General features: G+C 41.9%; 1 protein-coding gene across 2 annotated transcripts in view; it reads right to left on the bottom strand.

Moving 5' to 3' along the window:
- Nucleotides 1–509: 509 nt before the first annotated feature.
- The window catches only part of LOC114248650 (uncharacterized), a 73,622-nt gene continuing 55,174 nt past the window's right edge, over nt 510–18,957 (bottom strand). For both annotated transcript variants that reach the window (XM_089737842.1, XM_089737841.1), the window contains exons 3-16: nt 13,713–13,987; nt 12,300–12,494; nt 11,282–11,386; nt 9,789–9,957; nt 8,677–8,787; nt 8,098–8,199; nt 7,284–7,445; nt 6,575–6,716; nt 5,812–5,966; nt 4,914–5,027; nt 3,939–4,028; nt 3,598–3,708; nt 2,232–2,419; nt 510–1,432 (exon numbers count right to left, since the gene is read on the bottom strand). In XM_089737842.1, the coding sequence (XP_089593968.1) occupies nt 1,238–1,432; nt 2,232–2,419; nt 3,598–3,708; nt 3,939–4,028; nt 4,914–5,027; nt 5,812–5,966; nt 6,575–6,716; nt 7,284–7,445; nt 8,098–8,199; nt 8,677–8,787; nt 9,789–9,957; nt 11,282–11,386; nt 12,300–12,494; nt 13,713–13,987 (2,114 nt within the window). In that variant the 3' untranslated portion in view covers nt 510–1,237. The remainder of the gene's footprint in view (nt 1,433–2,231; nt 2,420–3,597; nt 3,709–3,938; nt 4,029–4,913; nt 5,028–5,811; nt 5,967–6,574; nt 6,717–7,283; nt 7,446–8,097; nt 8,200–8,676; nt 8,788–9,788; nt 9,958–11,281; nt 11,387–12,299; nt 12,495–13,712; nt 13,988–18,957) is intronic.

Raw genomic sequence — 18,957 nt, 5'->3', positions numbered from 1 at the left:
CGTATTACAAAAGCCTGTTAGAATCTGTTAAAACACGATATTCATTATTATGCACTAGCAGAGCAAGCTATTGCAGTGGTTTTTGAATAGGTGGGCTAACATTCTTTTACCAATGTCATTGCTGTCTCATGTCGCATCGAATTGTCTTATTGCTAGGATGAGCGAGTCGAAAAACCTAGAAAACAGCTAATCAAACAAATAAAGCACATTTTAAGCAGTTCATTTTTAAGACGTTATTGTGAGTACAAAACGTCGCTTTCTCGTGCAGTTACTCAATTTTTTCCAGTTTGCTGATGGCCATTGTCGATATAACGTGCTTTGAAAATAATTTCAAACTTTGTTAAAGCTTAATTTAAGTTTTTGTATAAAGTAAAATCATGTAGCACAAAACGGCGCTCAGTATCTTGAAGTTTTCGTAACACCCGCAAATATACTCGTATATTGTTTATGATTTGGAACCAACAGAACGGATATTCACCGTTTGAACGTAACAAACAATTTGTTTGATAAAATTCGTTAGATTTAAATTATTTGAGATGACATTCCATTTTTCGTTCTATTAGCACGGTTAGATGTACAAGCAGTGGTGCTATGCGATCAGCTCATTAAAATGTTGAATTCGTAAAAAGCTGCCAATAATGAGTTCTTGTGAACACTTTATGTTATGTATTTATACCTTTCATAAGCCAGTAGCTGACACAGACGCAACAGCGGTCTGACATCTTGGTCCAGACACAAATAACCCTAGCGCAATGCTATAATTTACCAATTCTGAATCCAAATCTTATATACGGCTACTGTCTGATAAAAGTAAAATGATTACATACAGACTTTTGAATCCTGTCTAGTGTGCATGGTGTAAAATGTAGTATTCTTTTGCTATTATTCATCTGAATTTATTAACCCCTCATTAAATACACCAAGCTACCCACAACACATTATCAACCACAGCTCTAATACGTTTAAAAACTATCCCACTGATTACTCGAAGAAAACATTTAATAGTCCTAGCAGCAAGACAAACCTACACACCTCCTCCTACGTTCCTAACCTCATTCGGGTCCCACACAGTCAGATCATCATTACCGACTTCAATATCTAAAGTGGATTAAACCTAACCGTGTCATTCTGTTAAATCTCTTCACGCATCGAAGTACAGCGCTGATTCCGAGCTGCGACAACAATGAATAGGTTTCATAGAAATGTGATTATTGGTATAACGTCACTTGAGCTGGCATTATATACGGCTTTTCAATTGGTAAAGGAGTGTTAGTATGAATATAAGGAAGAGGGTGGGTAGATTGCGATGTGCGTTGTTGTACAGAGCTCGCACGGTGTGGCGGGCGGGCGCGGGGGAGGGGTGCGGGGCGCGACGCGGGAACACCGCCACCGACCCGCCGCCCCCGCTCCCCCCCACCGCTATGCACCATACCTATAACAACATATATTATGTACGGATATGCAGTGCCGGATGGGTAGCGACAATAAGGAAGCAAGCATCGACTATCGGCGGACCAATCACACGCCGGTGAATCAAGAGTACAGTCGCCCGCGCGTGATGCACCCGATCTGCTTGGATACATTGGCCGATAGGACCGATCACGGCCCAACGACTATTGCGACTTATCAGGTATTCAAATGATTTAATTCTAACGACTAGAGATTAAACTTAAAAATCATCTGAAAATAAAAAAAATACGTAAAGGTTGCTGTTAAACGCCTGCTCTCCGAATACATTAAAAGGTCGACAACGAGGCTTCTTTGAAATTTAATGCCATATATTTCGCAGCAGGACGAGTATTCCGAATGTCACTTATGCGGGACTGGTCCCCACATAATTATTATTATATTTGTAGGAAGCATGATCTCGGGTAGACACGACATGAAGTGATCTTGTATTACACGCTCTATCTGACGTGGGTTGAGGAAATAATAATGAAAATGAGGGGGAGTCATTTCTGAGATTTGTTAAGATTTTTATTCACCTACCTCAGCCTTTCCCAAAGTGGGCGCTGCAGGCCTAATGGAGCGGGGAGAGACCCAGAAAAAAATTGGGGGAACTGTGTAGAAGCTTGGGAGGCGATTTGTAAATTTATCTAGGAGGACTCTTAGATACCGACTGAGCTCTCGCTATAGTGGACTTTAAGTAGGTGATAAAATGGGGGCGCCAAAAAATAATTTATTCTCAAAGTGGGCAGTAGACAAAATAAGTTTGGGAGCCCCTGGCCTACCTCATCAGGCTCGGTGACGTGTAGCACGGCTCTCCAGCAGTGCTGGGCGAGGTCCGGCAGCAGGTCGGCGGGGGCGGTGACCCCACGCCGCAGCCACAGCACGCGGAGCGCCCGCCCGCATGCGCCGCACTCCAGCCGCCAGCCCCCGCGCGCCGGCTCCGCGCTCAGAGCCGTGGCCGTCGCGCCGCCTGCGTGTGCCACACCATTCAGCTAGCAGAGTCCGTGGACAACACAACGATACCCTTTTTGACGTGACAACGTCTTATAATTCGATGGAGCCGGCTGCACGCACAAAAAAACATGACTCATGCGGCGTTACCTCGCTCTGAGGCGTATTTTCTTATGACGTTGTCACGTTCATCTGTTGTCAGTAAACCGACTTTACAGACAACCGATTTTTTTTTCTTTTTTCGGGCCGGGGGCCGAACCTCCTACGAGGTCCCCGTATCTAGGGGGCGCGCAGATGATGTGGCACTCAACGGTCTGCAAGGTGTTGTGAGCAGACCGCGGGCCCAAGGAATTTTAGGGTCCACCCGCTAAACGACTCCCCTGCACTCTTACACCCGACGTCCGATTTTCGTGCGGGGTCAAAACCCGGTCAGAGTAGAGGGGGTTCCCGCGGTCAACACTACAACCAGACAAGCACAAGAATACCCTGACCCAACTCATAATAAGCTTAACGATAAGAAAAAAACATTAGTATACTCGAGGATTCTCTAAGATTGCAGTCTCCTGAGTTTTATTTTTTATTTTTTTATTTATTGCTTAGATGTGTGGACGAGCTCCTAGCCCACCTGGTGTTAAGTGGTTACTGGAGCCCATAGACATCTACAACGTAAATGCGCCACACACCTTGAGATATAGTTCTAAGGTCTCAGTATAGTCACAACGGCTGCCCCACCCTTCAAACCGAAACGCATTACTGCTTCACGGCAGAAATAGGCGGGGCGGTGGTACCTACCCGTGCGGACTCACAAGAGGTCCTACCACCAGTAATTACGCAAATTATAATTTTGCGGGTTTGATTTTTATTGCACGATGTATTCCTTCACCGTGGAAGTCAATCGTGAACATTTGCTGAGTACATATTTCATTAGAAAAATTGGTACCCGCCAGCGGGATTCGAACACCGGTGCATCGCTCGATACGAATGCACCGGACGTCTTATCCTTTAGGCCACGACGACTGAGTCTGCATTAATAAGACAAAAATGATAGTCTACGTTGTGAATGATTACAAGCCTTATTAGGTTAGAAAGCCCATATTAAAATGCTTTGTCGTAGATATAAGGTCAACCAACACTTGGTTCGTTCCATACTAACATAAATGAGATGTTTTTCTACGGCATGCAATCAAACGCATTTACCAGTAACCCTGAGCGTGACCCTCTTCAGCTCTCGAAGCCGCATGAGATCAGGCGCCCGCGCACCGACGCACCGATACTCCCCTCCCTCCTGGTACAACGCTTCCTTTATACCTGACGTGACAGGATATCGCATCGTTAATTTATCTACCTTGTCCTGCGCCTTTACCGCAGCAGTCTCCGAGTGCCACACGTCTTTTTTTTATTTAAAGTTTATTTTATATAAAAGTTTAACTTAGATTGAGACACTACGAAGATTGTCGGGTCAGCTAGTGTACAATAACATTAATATTAATTGAATATAAGTGAAGGAATTGCAGACGAGAACTTTACAGTTTACTGACCGAGCACTCCGTGCGCGTGGTGGGAGCCGGCCGGCGCCCAGCTCTCACTGGAGTTGCCGACCACACGTCGCCACCAGCATCCAACACTACCTGTTGCGTTTTAAACAAAACCTGTAACGTCTCCTCAGCAAGTAGATCTTACGTAGTAATCTATACTAATATTATAAAGAGGAAAGATTTGTTTGTTTGTTTGTATTGAATAGGCTCCGAAACTACTGAACCGATATGAAAAATTATTTCATTGCTTGGAAGCTACTCTATTCCCGAGTGACATAGGCTATAATATTTTTTGAAAAATTTTAGGGATCCTTACTAAAACTCCAATAATGTAACCCAAAGTGTAAAAAATTCAGGCGACATCATATGTCTAACTATTATAGTTGCGCCGCAATAAGTGTTATTTTATTTAAAAAATAAAAAAACGTCAAATATCGTTGAAATATTTGTTAAAGACCAGAGCGGAGCCGGAGCGGATCGCTAGTTTTAGGATTAGGATCATAATTAGGAGTTTAAGCTCCTTTTTTCTTGATCAAACTATTATACTGTGAGGAGCTGCTAATCGGATCCATAATATTAGCGAAAATCATGTTAGCACACCGGAAAGAAGAGAAAATAAGCATTACGTAAAAGTGGAAGAACATTCCAACATCAGTTAACATCGCATCATATCAGCTGATTCAAACGGTTATTTTAACATCCTGTATTTTAACGTGTGAAGTGTGTATACTTATATATTATAGCATAGCATAGCATAGTATGAGCGTAGCATTTAGTATATAACTTAATTAATAGGTGTAATCTCGTATGTCCCCCTAATAAGGCGGACCACCCAGAAACATAGGCTTCTTCATAATTGTAAGCTAGGATTAAGATGATTATTAAGCATGGAATACACGCAGGAAGACATTTTCCTTTAACACCTCCCAAAATACAACAATACACGTGCAATTGGTAAAAGCTCCATCTCCTTACTACCTTTGGGGCAATGTAACTGCACGTTTCCACCGAGAGCCACCTCTACTTTTTGATGATCTGGCTCCTCTTCGACTTCCTCTGGCTCCGTTACTGGTTCTGTGTTCTCTTCGGGAGCTAGACAGGTGGAGCAAATAATTAGAGCATCTCTAAGAAAAGAATGTCAAAGCAAACTGTAACTTAGTAAGATACTGCTCAGGGTTCAGTCGAGTTTGAATGAACAGCAGAGATATGTTGGTAACGACACGCGCAATAGAACTATACAGTATTAACCATGTGTACATTATGTAATAATTGTGCTATGTTAGCAGTTTGAACGGTTATTGTCTTCAACCCTTCTAATATTATTTTATTTTCAGGTTTTTTTAATTAAAGTATCGAACGAAATCTGCGCTCAAGCATTTGAAACTAAGTCTGTTTTCATGTTGTTCCGACTATTAACTGTACATAGTGTATATTTGTAAAAGTCACGCTTATGAGTAGGCAGCGGTATGATGATGTTATGGTAACTAACACCTACAATATGATCTTCTGTTTTGGACTCGTCTATTGCTGGCGCTTTGTTAATCTGGTACTCCTTGACGACACAGATTTGACGGTATTTTCTCACATAGTAAAATTAATTAGGGTAAGCTTAGTACAGTAGTAACATAAGATAGGCAGTGGCTTGGTTCTGCCCCTGGCATTGCTAAAGTCCATGAGCGGCAGTAGCCACCCATCATCAGGTGGGCCGTATGCTCGCCTGCCTACAAGGCAATAAAAGAAGGTTAATTACTTAAACTTAATTTACTCGTGTAAGCCGGGAGAAGTCTATATCTGGTAGTGGACGACTGTGGGCTAATGTTGATGAACTAGAACAGAAGCTTCGCATTTCCAAAATACTCGTACAGTAATTACTCACAGAGCACGTTGAGGTAGTACCCAATGGAGGAGTAGTCCGTGTCCAGCCAGGTCGCCCTGCACCGGTACCAGCCTGCATGAGCGGCGCGGAGGGTCTGCCAGCGGAGTGTGGCCGCGCCCACACCTGCATCCCCACCCTCCTCTGCAGGGGGGGAGCTACACCACACAACGTACGACGTCAGGAGAACAGTGGGAAAAACTCTTTGTAAATTTTCACCACGGCGGTGCGCTGGTTCTATATTTCTTGGAAGGAAGTTTTTGCGGGGGCGAGTATCGCTAAAGATGCACAAAAATAGGGACAGGCCGAGGCTAGGCTATGAGGAGTAGACGTACACGCACACGCCGCTTGTTTTGTACCTAAATATTTTTATGGAGTCTTATTAATTTTCTATTAAATCACGAAATCAATCGGCAAACGAGCATCCAGCGCACTTAGAGTTAACTGGGCAGTCGCAGATTTCGTCGGTGCGGTGGCGTAACACTCGTTATTAACTCTTAGTCGAAGAAAGACAAGATAGACCATCAAAGGATCTTAGGGCATGTAATGTAATAGATCGATGCCGCAACGTACTTGTGAGCCTCAGTCTGATGGACAAGGTACTGGTTATGTCAATACAGTTGGGACTTCCACTTCATTAATGAAGGATAGAGGGGCAGTTACACAATGTTGTTCTTACGCGTCGGTAACCACGTGTATGTATTTACTCGTTTACACCATTAATCAAGTTATTGTCTGAAATTCCAAAGCGTACGGATCATAATACCTTGTGGGACTGGCATCGTCCCTTTGCCACCACGCTCTGGCCGGCGGGTTGGCGTCGACGTCACATCTTAATGCAGCCGCTCCTCCCGCTGATAGTGATACTCCAAAACCAGGCCAGCGAGATATCACGAATGATGGAGGATCTAATTACGAAGTAAAATAGATAAACAAAACACGTAGCAGTACGGTTGAAACTCTTCAGAAAGTTCTACACATACTGCGCCACTGCGAGAGTTTGGACAAATGCTGATATGAAGAGCGGTAAGCTTTTCTTTTATTGCTCTAGCCGGAACCGCTCTCTCTTTTATTTTTTGCCCTAATCCAACTACGTGGAGTCGGCATGTTCTCTTTTGCCATTCAGGCCTATGTATCCTAGATTGTATCCCAGGCCTAGTGATCTCTGCACTCACCCTCACTCACGTAGCCTCTTTCACGCAGTCCATCCAAGTAATATATGGTAAGTAAGTTTACTGGTGGTAGGACCTCTTGTGAGTCCGCGCGGGTGGGTACCACCGCCCTCCTATTTCTGCCGTGAAGCAGTAATGCGTTTCGGTTTGAAGGATGGGGCAGCCGTTGTAACTATACTTGAGACCTTAGAACTTATACCTCAAGGTGGGTGACGCATTTACGTTGTGCATTTATGTGCATTTATGTTCAGCAACATTCTCCGCGATCGAAAGATACTTTTGACAAATGATAAATATACTCACAAGTGACGTGTATCTCTAGTTTAGCGGTCTGCACGTCGTGGGAGGCTGTGGGCTCTATAGAGGGAGGCAGGTTTGGCTTCCGTTGCTTCGCTTCGCACTGGAGAGTTGCGTTATGTAGCTCGCGTGCTGCTGTAACGGCCGCGTGCGACACCGACACGCCCTCTGTGTGCGCGATTACACATTACTCCTTGAGGTCGGTCTGTTTGAACTGTATATATATATTTTTACGAGTGACGTATATCAACCTTTATCGCAACCCCGAATGGTAAACCGTCGACGTCGCCTAAAGCACGTCGTTACGGATCCTCCTGATCCATTAACGGTGCTTTTAAGCACCACAAGCACCGGTCACCGTCCTTGTCGAACCCGTCGCTTGCGACCTAGGGCTCAACGAGCGAATTGACCCATAGAGACAGCCCACTGAGTTTCTCGCCGGAACTTCTCAGTGGGTCACGTTTCCGATCCGGTGGTTGATTCTGCGAAGTACTGCTCTTGCTAGGGCCAGTGCTAGCAGCACTCTCGGTTTGAGCCCCGTGAGGTCACCTATACACGTTAGGGTGAAGATGAAATAGCCTCTTAAGGCTATCAGCATAGGTAGGTAAATAAAAAACGCTACATTCAAAAGCATGGTCGATTTACGCACAGTACTCTGTCGTGAAGTATCCTTTACTGTCCCTCCGGTTCCATTATTAATACAAAACATATGTTCTTCGATTTATAATGTCCACAATATGATCAAAGAAACTTATAACATTTGTGTGCTTGGCTGTTTATCGTAAGACACGATAAAGGAGATGCTATACAAAGTACGCACCGATAGAGTAATTAGTGTGATGTATCCTCAGATAGGGTCGATGGTCCAACGTTGGCTCCAGCGCTATCAGTCTCCACGACAACTCCGGTGGAGGAGCTCCACCTGTGCAATTACCAAATACTATATTTGTCCAAACTACAGACGAGTTTGTGAATCAGGCAATCAATTCAGTCTTAAAATTTAGTAGCTACATTTTGTTTCCTTCTTAAGATATGCTGTGCCGTACAACGTGCCTGAATTTATTGGTTATGTCAATACTATTTGAAATTATATATTAGTGTGCTAGTGACTATCAAATATTCAATTGTAACAAAACTGTATGCTTGGGATCTGCTGATCAGCTCGAAGGGATATTTTAGGGAAGTTTTCTTCGTGGTCAAATAGTTTCACTTTAGCAACTATTCCAATCAGAGTTAGCAAACTAGTAAAATAAATCATGTGCGGAAGTAGTGTGTAGTAGTGTCCATCACCTAAAGCAGATTTCACCTAAGAATTAAAGTATTTTTTTACAATGTGCAGACAGATACGCTTCTGTCGCGACCCGATACGGTGAGGTTAGCTCCATCAGCGACAACTCACCCTCAGCGACACACCGCACCTCCAGCTCGGTCTTGTCCCTGACCGGCACCCAGGTGTTCCCCGCGTCGAGTCTCCGCCCGTCCACCGCTAGGTACACCGACCGCACCGGCTCTGTGCACAGAGACAACCTTTACAATTATTACAATTAGGTTAGGACTTTTTTGTGGTCTTAATTTGTATCATTGGTAGTTAGTAGCTTTCTGTATGTATACTAACCCTTCTCTGAATGGCAATAATGTTTTATCATACCACCAAAACAAAGCTTATTAACACGTCAATATCTCAATGTTTCTTCATATTTCTAAGTCCTAGGTGCTTCAACTAGACAATTTAGGCACCCTAAAAGATAGAAGAAGGTATTCGCATAGCAGAACTGACAAGAGAACGACCCAATCTGTGCAAGATTAGGAGTTAAGTATTAAGTATAAGACTCTCAATGGTCTGCTCATTCCATCCATTCCATTTCCATCAAATCGGTTCTCTCTCAAACTCAAATAATAATTATTGTTAAAAACAATCATTACTATAATTTAATGTTGTACAAGTCGTGTGTGTCCCGTAAATATGCGCATCTAAGTAAGTCTCGCAGTTGGTCCCACAGAAGCCGTCGACGACACAATAATGTGCGTAATGCGGTATTGATGGCGGCAGCTGTGGCCCAGGCTCCGCTAACTGTGGAATGATCCATCGGACGGAGAACTTTTCTGTCTTGTCGGAAGCGGCTCGGCAAAATTTCGGGTTCAGCAGACATTTTATTTTATTTCTATTGTCTAGGAATTAACTTACATCTTACTTTTTGTTAAATGGTTACGAGAGCACATATACAACAGACTGTGTAAATTCCGTCGCCCACCTCATGACATGAGGTTGAAGTCACAAGGGTATGCGGTAACGGTTGTCCCATCTGTATTATTGTTTCGCGGAAGTAATAGACAAGTCGGCGATGCCTACCCGTGCGGACTCACAACAAGATCGGTTAAGACTGTTTTGGGACTCTACGTGGAGAATTCTAGATTCTTTTTATTCGATAAACTCAAGGTCCATGTGATGATAGGTGGTTATTACAATGTAAATTCCGCTGCCTACTCTTAGACATTACATCTAAGTCATACCATAGATGAGCAGCCTGGTTGGTTTCCCAGCAATAGTCTTGCCAGCTTTGTCAACTCCAGCACAGCGCCAGTTGCCGGCGTCTCCTCGTGTGGCTCGTCCTACCACGGCTGTGTCGGCTTCCTTCCATATTGCTTCTCCCCCACCGCTCGATGAGGGCAGGTTCATTTGCTGGTGGAAATAGCCATATATTTATTTACGCCTTCAGACTAGGATCGGTACATTTATTGTTACTAGTGGTCCCGCAGTAGTCGAAATTCGACTATATTTAATTGAAATTATAAGTTTGAACATTATTATGGTCCTATTGTCAAATACTACTTCTATAATCACAGATTTTGCCAAGACTACACTATAGACAAATAATATTAAAGAGAAACAATACATACTAATCTATTCTCAATTTTACCACAGACTTTAAATAATAAAAGTTTGACAATAAACAAAGTATATATGCGTGTGAGTGTCAAATAGATGGTAGTGTGTGTAATGTTTTTTTTATTGATTTAAAGTGTTTTTTTTTTAATATTTTTTTATTGCTTAGATGGGTGGACGAGCTTACAGCCCACCTGGTGTTAAGTGGTTACTGGAGCCCATAGACATCTACAACGTAAATGCGCCACCCACCTTGAGATATAAGTTCTAAGGTCTCAGTATAGTTACAACGGCTACCCCACCCTTCAAACCGAAACGCATTACTGCTTCACGGCAGAAATAGGCAGGGCAGTGGTACCTACCCGTGCGGACTCACAAGAGGTCCTACCACCAGTGATTACGCAAATTAGAATTTTGCGGGTTTGACTTTTATTACACGATGTTATTCCTTCACCGTGGAAGTCAATCGTGAACATTTGTTAAGTATGTACATATTTCATTAGAAAAATTGGTACCCGCCTGCGGGATTCGAACACCGGTGCATCGCTAGATACGAATACACCGGACATCTTATCCTTTAGGCCACGACGACTTCAAAATGTTTTATTTATGTACCAATGTATATATAATTCATGCAAGTATGTCGCTAAACAGATTATGATTTATCCGTTTTTATGCATAATTTAAAAATATATATATTTACATTCTGCACAGCTTCTCTATATTCTCTATAAGTGCGGGAAATTTCATACTCCTCCGTCCGCGCAACTTTCATAAAAAGGGGTACAAAGTTTTTGCTTCACGTATTAATATATAGATTGAAAGTTTGTAGATAAATGTTATAAAAAGAGGTATATTCTCTTCAACTATGAATTTATTTATGGCTACCTATGTAAATGTCATAAAATGTTTTAAATTAATAAATACAGGTTAAAGAAATAAATAGTATGAGCCCGTGAGGACTCGACTTTTTTTTATTGCCCTTGTCGGCAGACGAGCATACGGCCCACCTGATGGTGAGAGGTTACCGTCGGCCATGGACTTCAGCAATGCCAGGGGCAGAGCCAAGCCGCTGCCTACCGCAATCAGCTCATCCCACGCAACGAACAAAGATCCTCACCTCGTTATCCTTGTACCACCTCACGCTGGTGACGTTCAGGAGGTCGCACGGTATCGCGGCGCGGGCGTGGGCCTCCACCACTAACTCCCGGTCATACTTCGGTACCTGCAGGGGTACCAGCACTTCCATGAGACTTACCACTTAACTGGATCTTTCTCAAATCGACTTTTATAACATGTTGTTTTTTTATTGCTGAGATGGACGAGCTCAGGTCTCAGCTGGTATTAAGGGAGCCCATGGACATCAACAACGTAAATGCCGCCACCCACCTTGAGACATGAGTTCAAAGTCTTAGTTTTTAGAGTACAATGACTTCCCCACCCTTCAAATCGAAATGCATAACTGTTTCACGGCAGAAATAGGCAGGGCGGTGGTACCCGTGAGTTAATTTATATAACATACTAGCTGACCCGGCAGACTTCGTAGTGCCTCAATCGATAAATAAAAGACCTAAGCTTTTGTATAAAATAAACTTAAAACAAACAAAAGGAATCCGTCCGACGGGGGACACATCAAAGGGAAAACAAAATTGTTATTTTTATTTAATTCCAAGCATTTTCATATTTATCTACCTTCTTCTCTGGACCTTCTCTGGACTAACACAAATAATTCAAGACCAAAATTAGCCAAATCGCTCCAGCCGTTCTCGAGCTTTAGCGAGACTAACGAACAGCAATACATCGATAAGTATACTAATATTATAAAGAGGAAAGATTTGTTTGTTTGTTTGTTTGTTTTGAATAGGCTCCGAAACTACTGAACCGATTTGAAAAATTCTTTTACTGTTTAGGAGCTACAGTATTTCCGAGTGACATAGGCTATATATAATATTTCTTGAAAAAAGTTAGGGATCCTTACTGAAACTTCAATAATGTAACCAAAGGTGTAAAAAAAACACCTAAAATATTCTTTACATCGCGTGCGCTGCGAAAACTATTGATGATATAATAAAGTAATCTATGCTAATATTGTAAAGAGGAAAGATTTGTTTGTTTTTATATATACAGATTATTCTTACTTGACTGGTCGAAGGTTGTACTCTAGGCTGGTCGTGCATGGGCGGCCGGTGTTGTTGCGCCGGGCGTATGACGAACGTGTCCAGTCGGGATGAAGCCCGCGGCCCGGGGGCAGCTCCGGCGTCTCCGATGGCGTCCCGGACAGCACCGCGGATGTTTAGAATCGTGTCCCCAGTTTTAACACGACGACTCGTAGTCTACCCGAAGAATATCAATTGGTATCAATTACTATTGTTACGCCGGTAAGAGTAGCGCCATCTATCGCCGAATAGTCGAACGAATATCGAAGGATGCAGAATGCTCGAGAATTTTTTTTTTTTTTTTTTTATTGCTTAGATGGGTGGACGAGCTCACAGCCCACCTGGTGTTAAGTGGTTACTGGAGCCCATAGACATCCACAACGTAAATGCGCCACCCACCTTGAGATACAAGTTCTAAGGTCTCAAGTATAGTTACAACGGCTGCCCCACCCTTCAAACCGAAACGCATTACTGCTTCACGGCAGAAATAGGCAGGGCGGTGGTACCCACCCGCGCGGACTCACAAGAGGTCCTACCACCAGTAATTACGCAAATTATAATTTTGCGGGTTTCATTTTTATTACACGATGTTATTCCTTCACCGTGGAAGTCAATCGTCAACATTTGTTGAGTACGTATTTCATTAGAAAAATTGGTACCCGCCTGCGGGATTCGAACACCGGTGCATCGCTTCAACACGAATACACCGGACGTCTCATCCGTTAGGCCACGACGACTACCATTACGACGAATTACAGCGCCATCTATTGTGAGATAGCCGGAACTGCGACTAGATAAGTGTGGAATATTCTCGATAATTCTAGGGATGGGGTATCGGCTATAAAAGCGTTGTAGAGATGGCACGCAGTGAGTCATTAATCGGAACTACTCGAAGCGAAACAGCGAACGGATCACCTGAAGCGAAGCGGAACAAGCGAATTGGGAGTTTTAAAGTGTTTGTTGAGTGTTTTTAAGTGTTTAAGTGTTTTAAGTGTTGCATAAAGTTTTTAAGTTGACTTTGGTTAAATTTTATTTATCCCGAACCCCAGCGCGTAACAATATTGTAATATACGATTTTGATGTTATGAAAATGTATAGTACAGCTTAAACTTTGCACTAAAGACGGAAATCTTCAAAATGCCAGCAAGAACACTAGTTTAGAAAATTTCAAATAACTGGAGCTGTCAGAGGGCATAAAGTACACGTCGTCGCTTGCTTTAAGACAAGAAGTCGATACATCAAGTGCATTGGAATTTATTCCTGCTCTACATAAAGTCATTACTCTCTCGTTGTCGCAGTGGCCACTAGATGTGGACCATCTCTGCCATTTACAAAAATACGACTAGAAAGATCAAAATACGATGTAGCAATTAAATCATCCTTATTTAAACTTACCTTAGTTCTGTCCCACTCCTGTCCGGTACTTCTCTTATCTCTTTCTCCGTTCTCTTCGTTTTGTACCTTGGTTACGCGTTCAATCTCATCGGGGGTGACTAGGTCTTTTTCGATACTGGTTTCTACGTCGTTGTAAGGGAGTTCAATTTCGTTAGTGTCGCGGAGTGGGGGGTAGAGGGGTGCGTCTCGGACTAGCTCCGCGTCCAGTTCAGGTGAAGGGGACGCGGGGGAAGAGGAGCTTTCTGAGCTCCAGTCTGTTCTGGCGAAGGGGAGATCTGTAAATAAACGAAATGGTTAGAGCCAGTTTGTAGACATCTAACGTCTAGAGTTGGGCGTTATCATTTTGTAACCACTTAACATCGACTGAGGTATAAGCATCTACTCGACATTAACAATTTACTTTGCAAAACTAAGATCAAATTTGATGAGCACGCAATGCAAGCCAAATACAACAGTGGCTCCCTGCTTTTCAACTTCACAAAATATGCATATAAGTAAATGCTTTTTCGAAGATACATATGAGTGTCGCGTGGACCTATGAACCACAACTGGTGTCCTCAGAGGAACGGTTCCCAAGCATCTTTTACAAGGCACTAATAATATTCAGATGATAATATATGTACTTATAGTTTTAACACATTTCGTTTTCGTGCATCTGCTGCTTTGTAAAATCGTTACCTCAGAAGCAGAAAGTGGAACTGATGACACCCCTAACGCTAACTATGGTTTTAAGTTAAAGTACTCAGATTTACCAGCACTAGCAGCAGTTTTCGTTTTGATTGGCTTTTGGCACAATAGAAAAGTCAATATTTCCTAAATATTTACGTATCACAAATTCGCTCGGCTAAACTTTAAGCTTTAAAAACCTTCCCGCTGTGGTCTTCCATCAAACAAAATTGATGAAACAAGAGCACTTTCGCCCCTCGATTTAAATAACCAATTCATTTCGGCTAACTCCAATTTGCAAATTCTCAGACAAATAACCGAAAAATAAAGTTTTTAATTCGGCAGGACGCTGATTCACGCCTCAAAAATACGTAACTACGTACAGAAACAAATTGAACGGAAGCCGGAAAAGTTTCGAATAACTTCGGTGTTTTGTAGCTTATCGCTAGCTTGGTAAAGCTTTGAGAAATGAACCTAAAACTGTTTGTGTTAACGTCTTATTTTGTTTGTCTTCGATTTACGTGAAACGAGTTTGGCGGTTTGGAAGTAAAATGTTTTTTAACGGCTAACAAATAGGAATGCTATTTACTTGATGTTGGTTTGCGAATTTCACCAAACAGCTTCAAGATAATTGAGAAAATAACTGGGCTGTGTTAGCAGTTTTTCATTGGCATAGTTAAAGCCATATCGAATCATGTATATCTGCATGATTCGATATGACCTTCGATTTGGATATCAGAAGTGGATGTTAGAGTTTCTGATTGAGCACCATTAACTCACGACGAGCGGTGGACAAGTCTCCACAACTGAAGCGTTTCATTCCGTACGCTAAATACATAATAACGATCGGCTTGAGACATCAGATTGAAATCCCAATTCCACCGGAATACGCCTCCCTCCATAGCAGTAATAGTCAAAACTGGTGGCATCAGCTTGATGAAACTTCACTTGGTCTTATTTCTCTGAGCAGTAAGATTAAAAAACATTGTCTTAATGGCGCCAAGTCTTGGAGATACGATATCGAAATTCCTCACGCGAAGCCGGTATCCCCCGCGCCCCTCCCCGCATCTCCTCAGACTCCTTACGTTCCCGTCACACTGATAACGCCAGGCGCTGTAAAACTTGATAACGAAACTATATAATCGCGATCAAAATAACACGAACTATTTATGTATTAAATTATGATATTCTCGGTAAATAATATTTTCTATTGTACGAATGTACAGTGTGCTCCTGGTCAAACTTAATTCTTTTTTGTTTGAACCTGTATTACTGGTGATAGTGCGTACCGTGCCCAGGCGAGGAAGTCTTATTACCTTGTTTATTTCTGTCATCCAGTATTCCGGTGTGTTCAGTGGGGACACCCATTACAACTTCTACTCAACACCAGGTGGGTGGTGACCATCGTCTTGCACACCGTCAGATTATTATTACTTTGTCAGTAGAGCGCTTTTAAATCTAAATTGTGAGGTGTTTGCAACTCTATAGTTAGTAGTAGTTAGTAAAGCTGGACCATTTCTCGTACAGGACATGTGGATACCTTTGGTGACGTAGGCATTAGAGGCACCTTCCTTCCCAACGATCTCTTCTAGCGGCACTCTATTGTGATAACCTTCCGTGATTTATAAGTATTCCAATAAACAATTGTGTGTGTCGAATAAGTATATTGACTATAGCAAATATCCGTCTGTTTGCAGTAGCGCTTTGCCCGAACAAGAGTCGAGTCCTCAGTAGTCGCGAGGTCACCCCTCGGACCTCCTCGCGGGATGTTGACTTTGTTACGAGGCCTGTGTATCGGATTATATATTTAGACCTTTGACCCGACGCTCAGCTGGTCCGTTCAGATGTTCACTTTGGAAACCAATGAGGCTTTAACTAATATCACTACACACTACAATGAAACTAAAATATAGATACGTGTACAGGACTACTCGACTCCCTAATCTGTAACCACAAGAGCTCATTTGAAGTATAGCTCACTACTCTACGGAGTTATAGACCGCACCAATGATAATAACCACTCACCATCCACAGTATGCGGATGATGCCTTTGATGGCAAATATATTATATCAAAAATCTGCACTAAGAAGGGTTGTAAAGAAAACCCAAAATATTGCTCAAAAGTAACGAATAACGTAACAGTATTATTATTTATACTAAAGCTGTGCACCGATCCAGTGTCGGGCGTCAGCTGGTCGCCAGCGGGGCCGTGCTGCCGCGGTGTGCCTTATTGAATGAATGAATGAATGAATGAATAAATGAATGATTTATTTTATTTCAGACAACAACAAGTCCATATGTGTACATAGTATCATTGAAACATACTTAAAATAAACAAAACCAATCAAATAAAAAAGATACATTTATTAAAAATAATTATCAGTTGAATACATTTCAAATATTCCGTTCAACTGATATTATTATTATTATTATTTTTAACGATAATTAAAAAGTAAATTTAACTGGACCCAGTGACTCCTGATAAATAAATTGCTAGATGTCAGCACGACAGAGTGTTACTTGTACATTGCCCTCGCAGGAGATGTGATCTTGATGTCTTAGAAATCTCCGGATACTTACATCTCGAAGTCTTCTAATCTCTGGTACTGCTGTCGCCAGTTACTGGACCAGTGTGAATTCGCAGTAACAATATATTTCTCGCGAAGCTCCGTTGAGATTGACAAATTCATTGAAATTTCCAATTGAATCAAATTATCGTCACAACTATTTTAAAGCAATTTAATGAAATTTCTTCAATAAATATTGGACGGAGACGATTTATTCTCCGTTTGATCCTACAAGGGACAGATTCAATTAAGCATTCACGATGAATCGTTTCCAAGATAGCTATTAGATTACAAAACTGTTATTTATTTATTTCAGAGTGTCGGTCGCGGCTCGTAATGGTATCACGCGTACCTAGCGTATATAGCGTATCCCAAATCACAGGTTCGACGTTGGCTCGTTACTTCTGTTTACAGTTTTTCTGATGAACTTATATAGAGCATTTTTTTATTTTAAAGATAGGATGAAGCTTGTTTTTGCTTGTTTATTATTTGGAGTCGTAAAATTGCAAACGCCGAATTATTTGTATCTTAAGTTGACTTATTTAGGAGATGGCGGTAGGCAATCGCGACAACGCTCCCAAGTGTTTGCGACTCCTCGACACTGCTCTGCTGCTTTTAGAGGCAGCTTCCGCTACTTGGCTTCTAAATGTTGGAACAATATTCCTCCACCTATCCGGCACCAGAGAACGCTAAGGTCCTTTAAAACAAATTTAAAAGTATATCTTTTAAATATACAAGAAAAATTCGGAAATATCAAATATAATTACTCCGTACTATAATTAATTGTGCTTTGCAACTGCAATTTTTATTTAATTAATTTAATAATGTCATTTTGTTGTCCTTTTCATAACTGTTTTTTTAATTTTTTATTATTCATGTTCTTTTTATTTTTTAATATATTTTACAATGTTGTGTATTGGTCGGTCTGATGCTGGTGTGCGCGTCACTCCGCAGGTGCCGGCGGAAGATCAGCGCCGCAGTACCGATTGTCTCGATACTGTTAGGCATTGCTGAGCTGGTAACCGTTTCCAAGCCTCGTTATTTTTGTTATCTTTTTATTTATTTTTTGTACTTAATTTGTGTTTGGAATAAATGTTTATTCTTATTATTATTTATTTATATTTATTTAAAATCTAATTAATTACATAATATTTTTTAATAAAGATATTAAAAATGCAATTTTTAAAAAACACTATATAAAAATAGATTGCCGCTGATGGCGGTGTCTACGACACAAGCCACCAGTGGTTAGGACTCCAGAGTGAGAAACCTCCTCACAATGCGTGCAGTATCGAGGATAACTGCTTTCTGTATTAGGCCCTTAACCCAGCTGGATAACGAAAGTTTCTTAAGATGTTGATCGAAACTTTTCGCTATCAAGCCATGTACCGATACAACTATTGGAACAATGATGGTTGATTCAACATGCCACATGGCGGTAGTCTCGTGGGCCAGGTCTAAATATTTTATTAATTTGCCCTTTTTGCCTTCACGAGGTTCTCGTCATGAGGAATGGTGACATCAACCAACACTGCTCGACGCGCAGATCGATCTATTATCACAATATCAGGTTTATTGGCAACAATATACCTATCCGTGATAATAGATTGGTCCCAGTAGAGCGTAACATGACCATTATCAAGAACTGGTTGAGGTTGGTATTGGTAATAAGGTACAGCAGAATCAAGAAAACCATATTTCAGAGCAAGTTGTTGATGGATAATCCTAGCCACTTGGTTATGTCTATGCAAGTACTCGCCGTTAGCAAACCGAGAACAGCCAGAAACAATATGTCTAATAGACTCTCCCGGACGGTGGCATGCCCGACAAATGTCGACCGTCCCATCCTTTAGTATATATTTCCGGTAGTTTTTCGTCATGATAACTTCGTCCATAATTGCAAAGATAAAACCTTCAGTTTCCCCAAAGAGGTTACTGAATCGTAACCAGGCCACGGAAGCTAATTGGTCTACATCAGGCCCTGTGAGAGCCCGGTAGAACCTACCGTGTA

The sequence above is a fragment of the Bombyx mandarina genome, chromosome 24 (assembly GCF_030267445.1).
Source record: "Bombyx mandarina strain Sakado chromosome 24, ASM3026744v2".
Classification (NCBI taxonomy): domain Eukaryota; kingdom Metazoa; phylum Arthropoda; class Insecta; order Lepidoptera; family Bombycidae; genus Bombyx; species Bombyx mandarina.
Note: the sequence above shows the minus strand (reverse complement) of the source record. Positions and strands in the feature narration are given on the sequence as shown.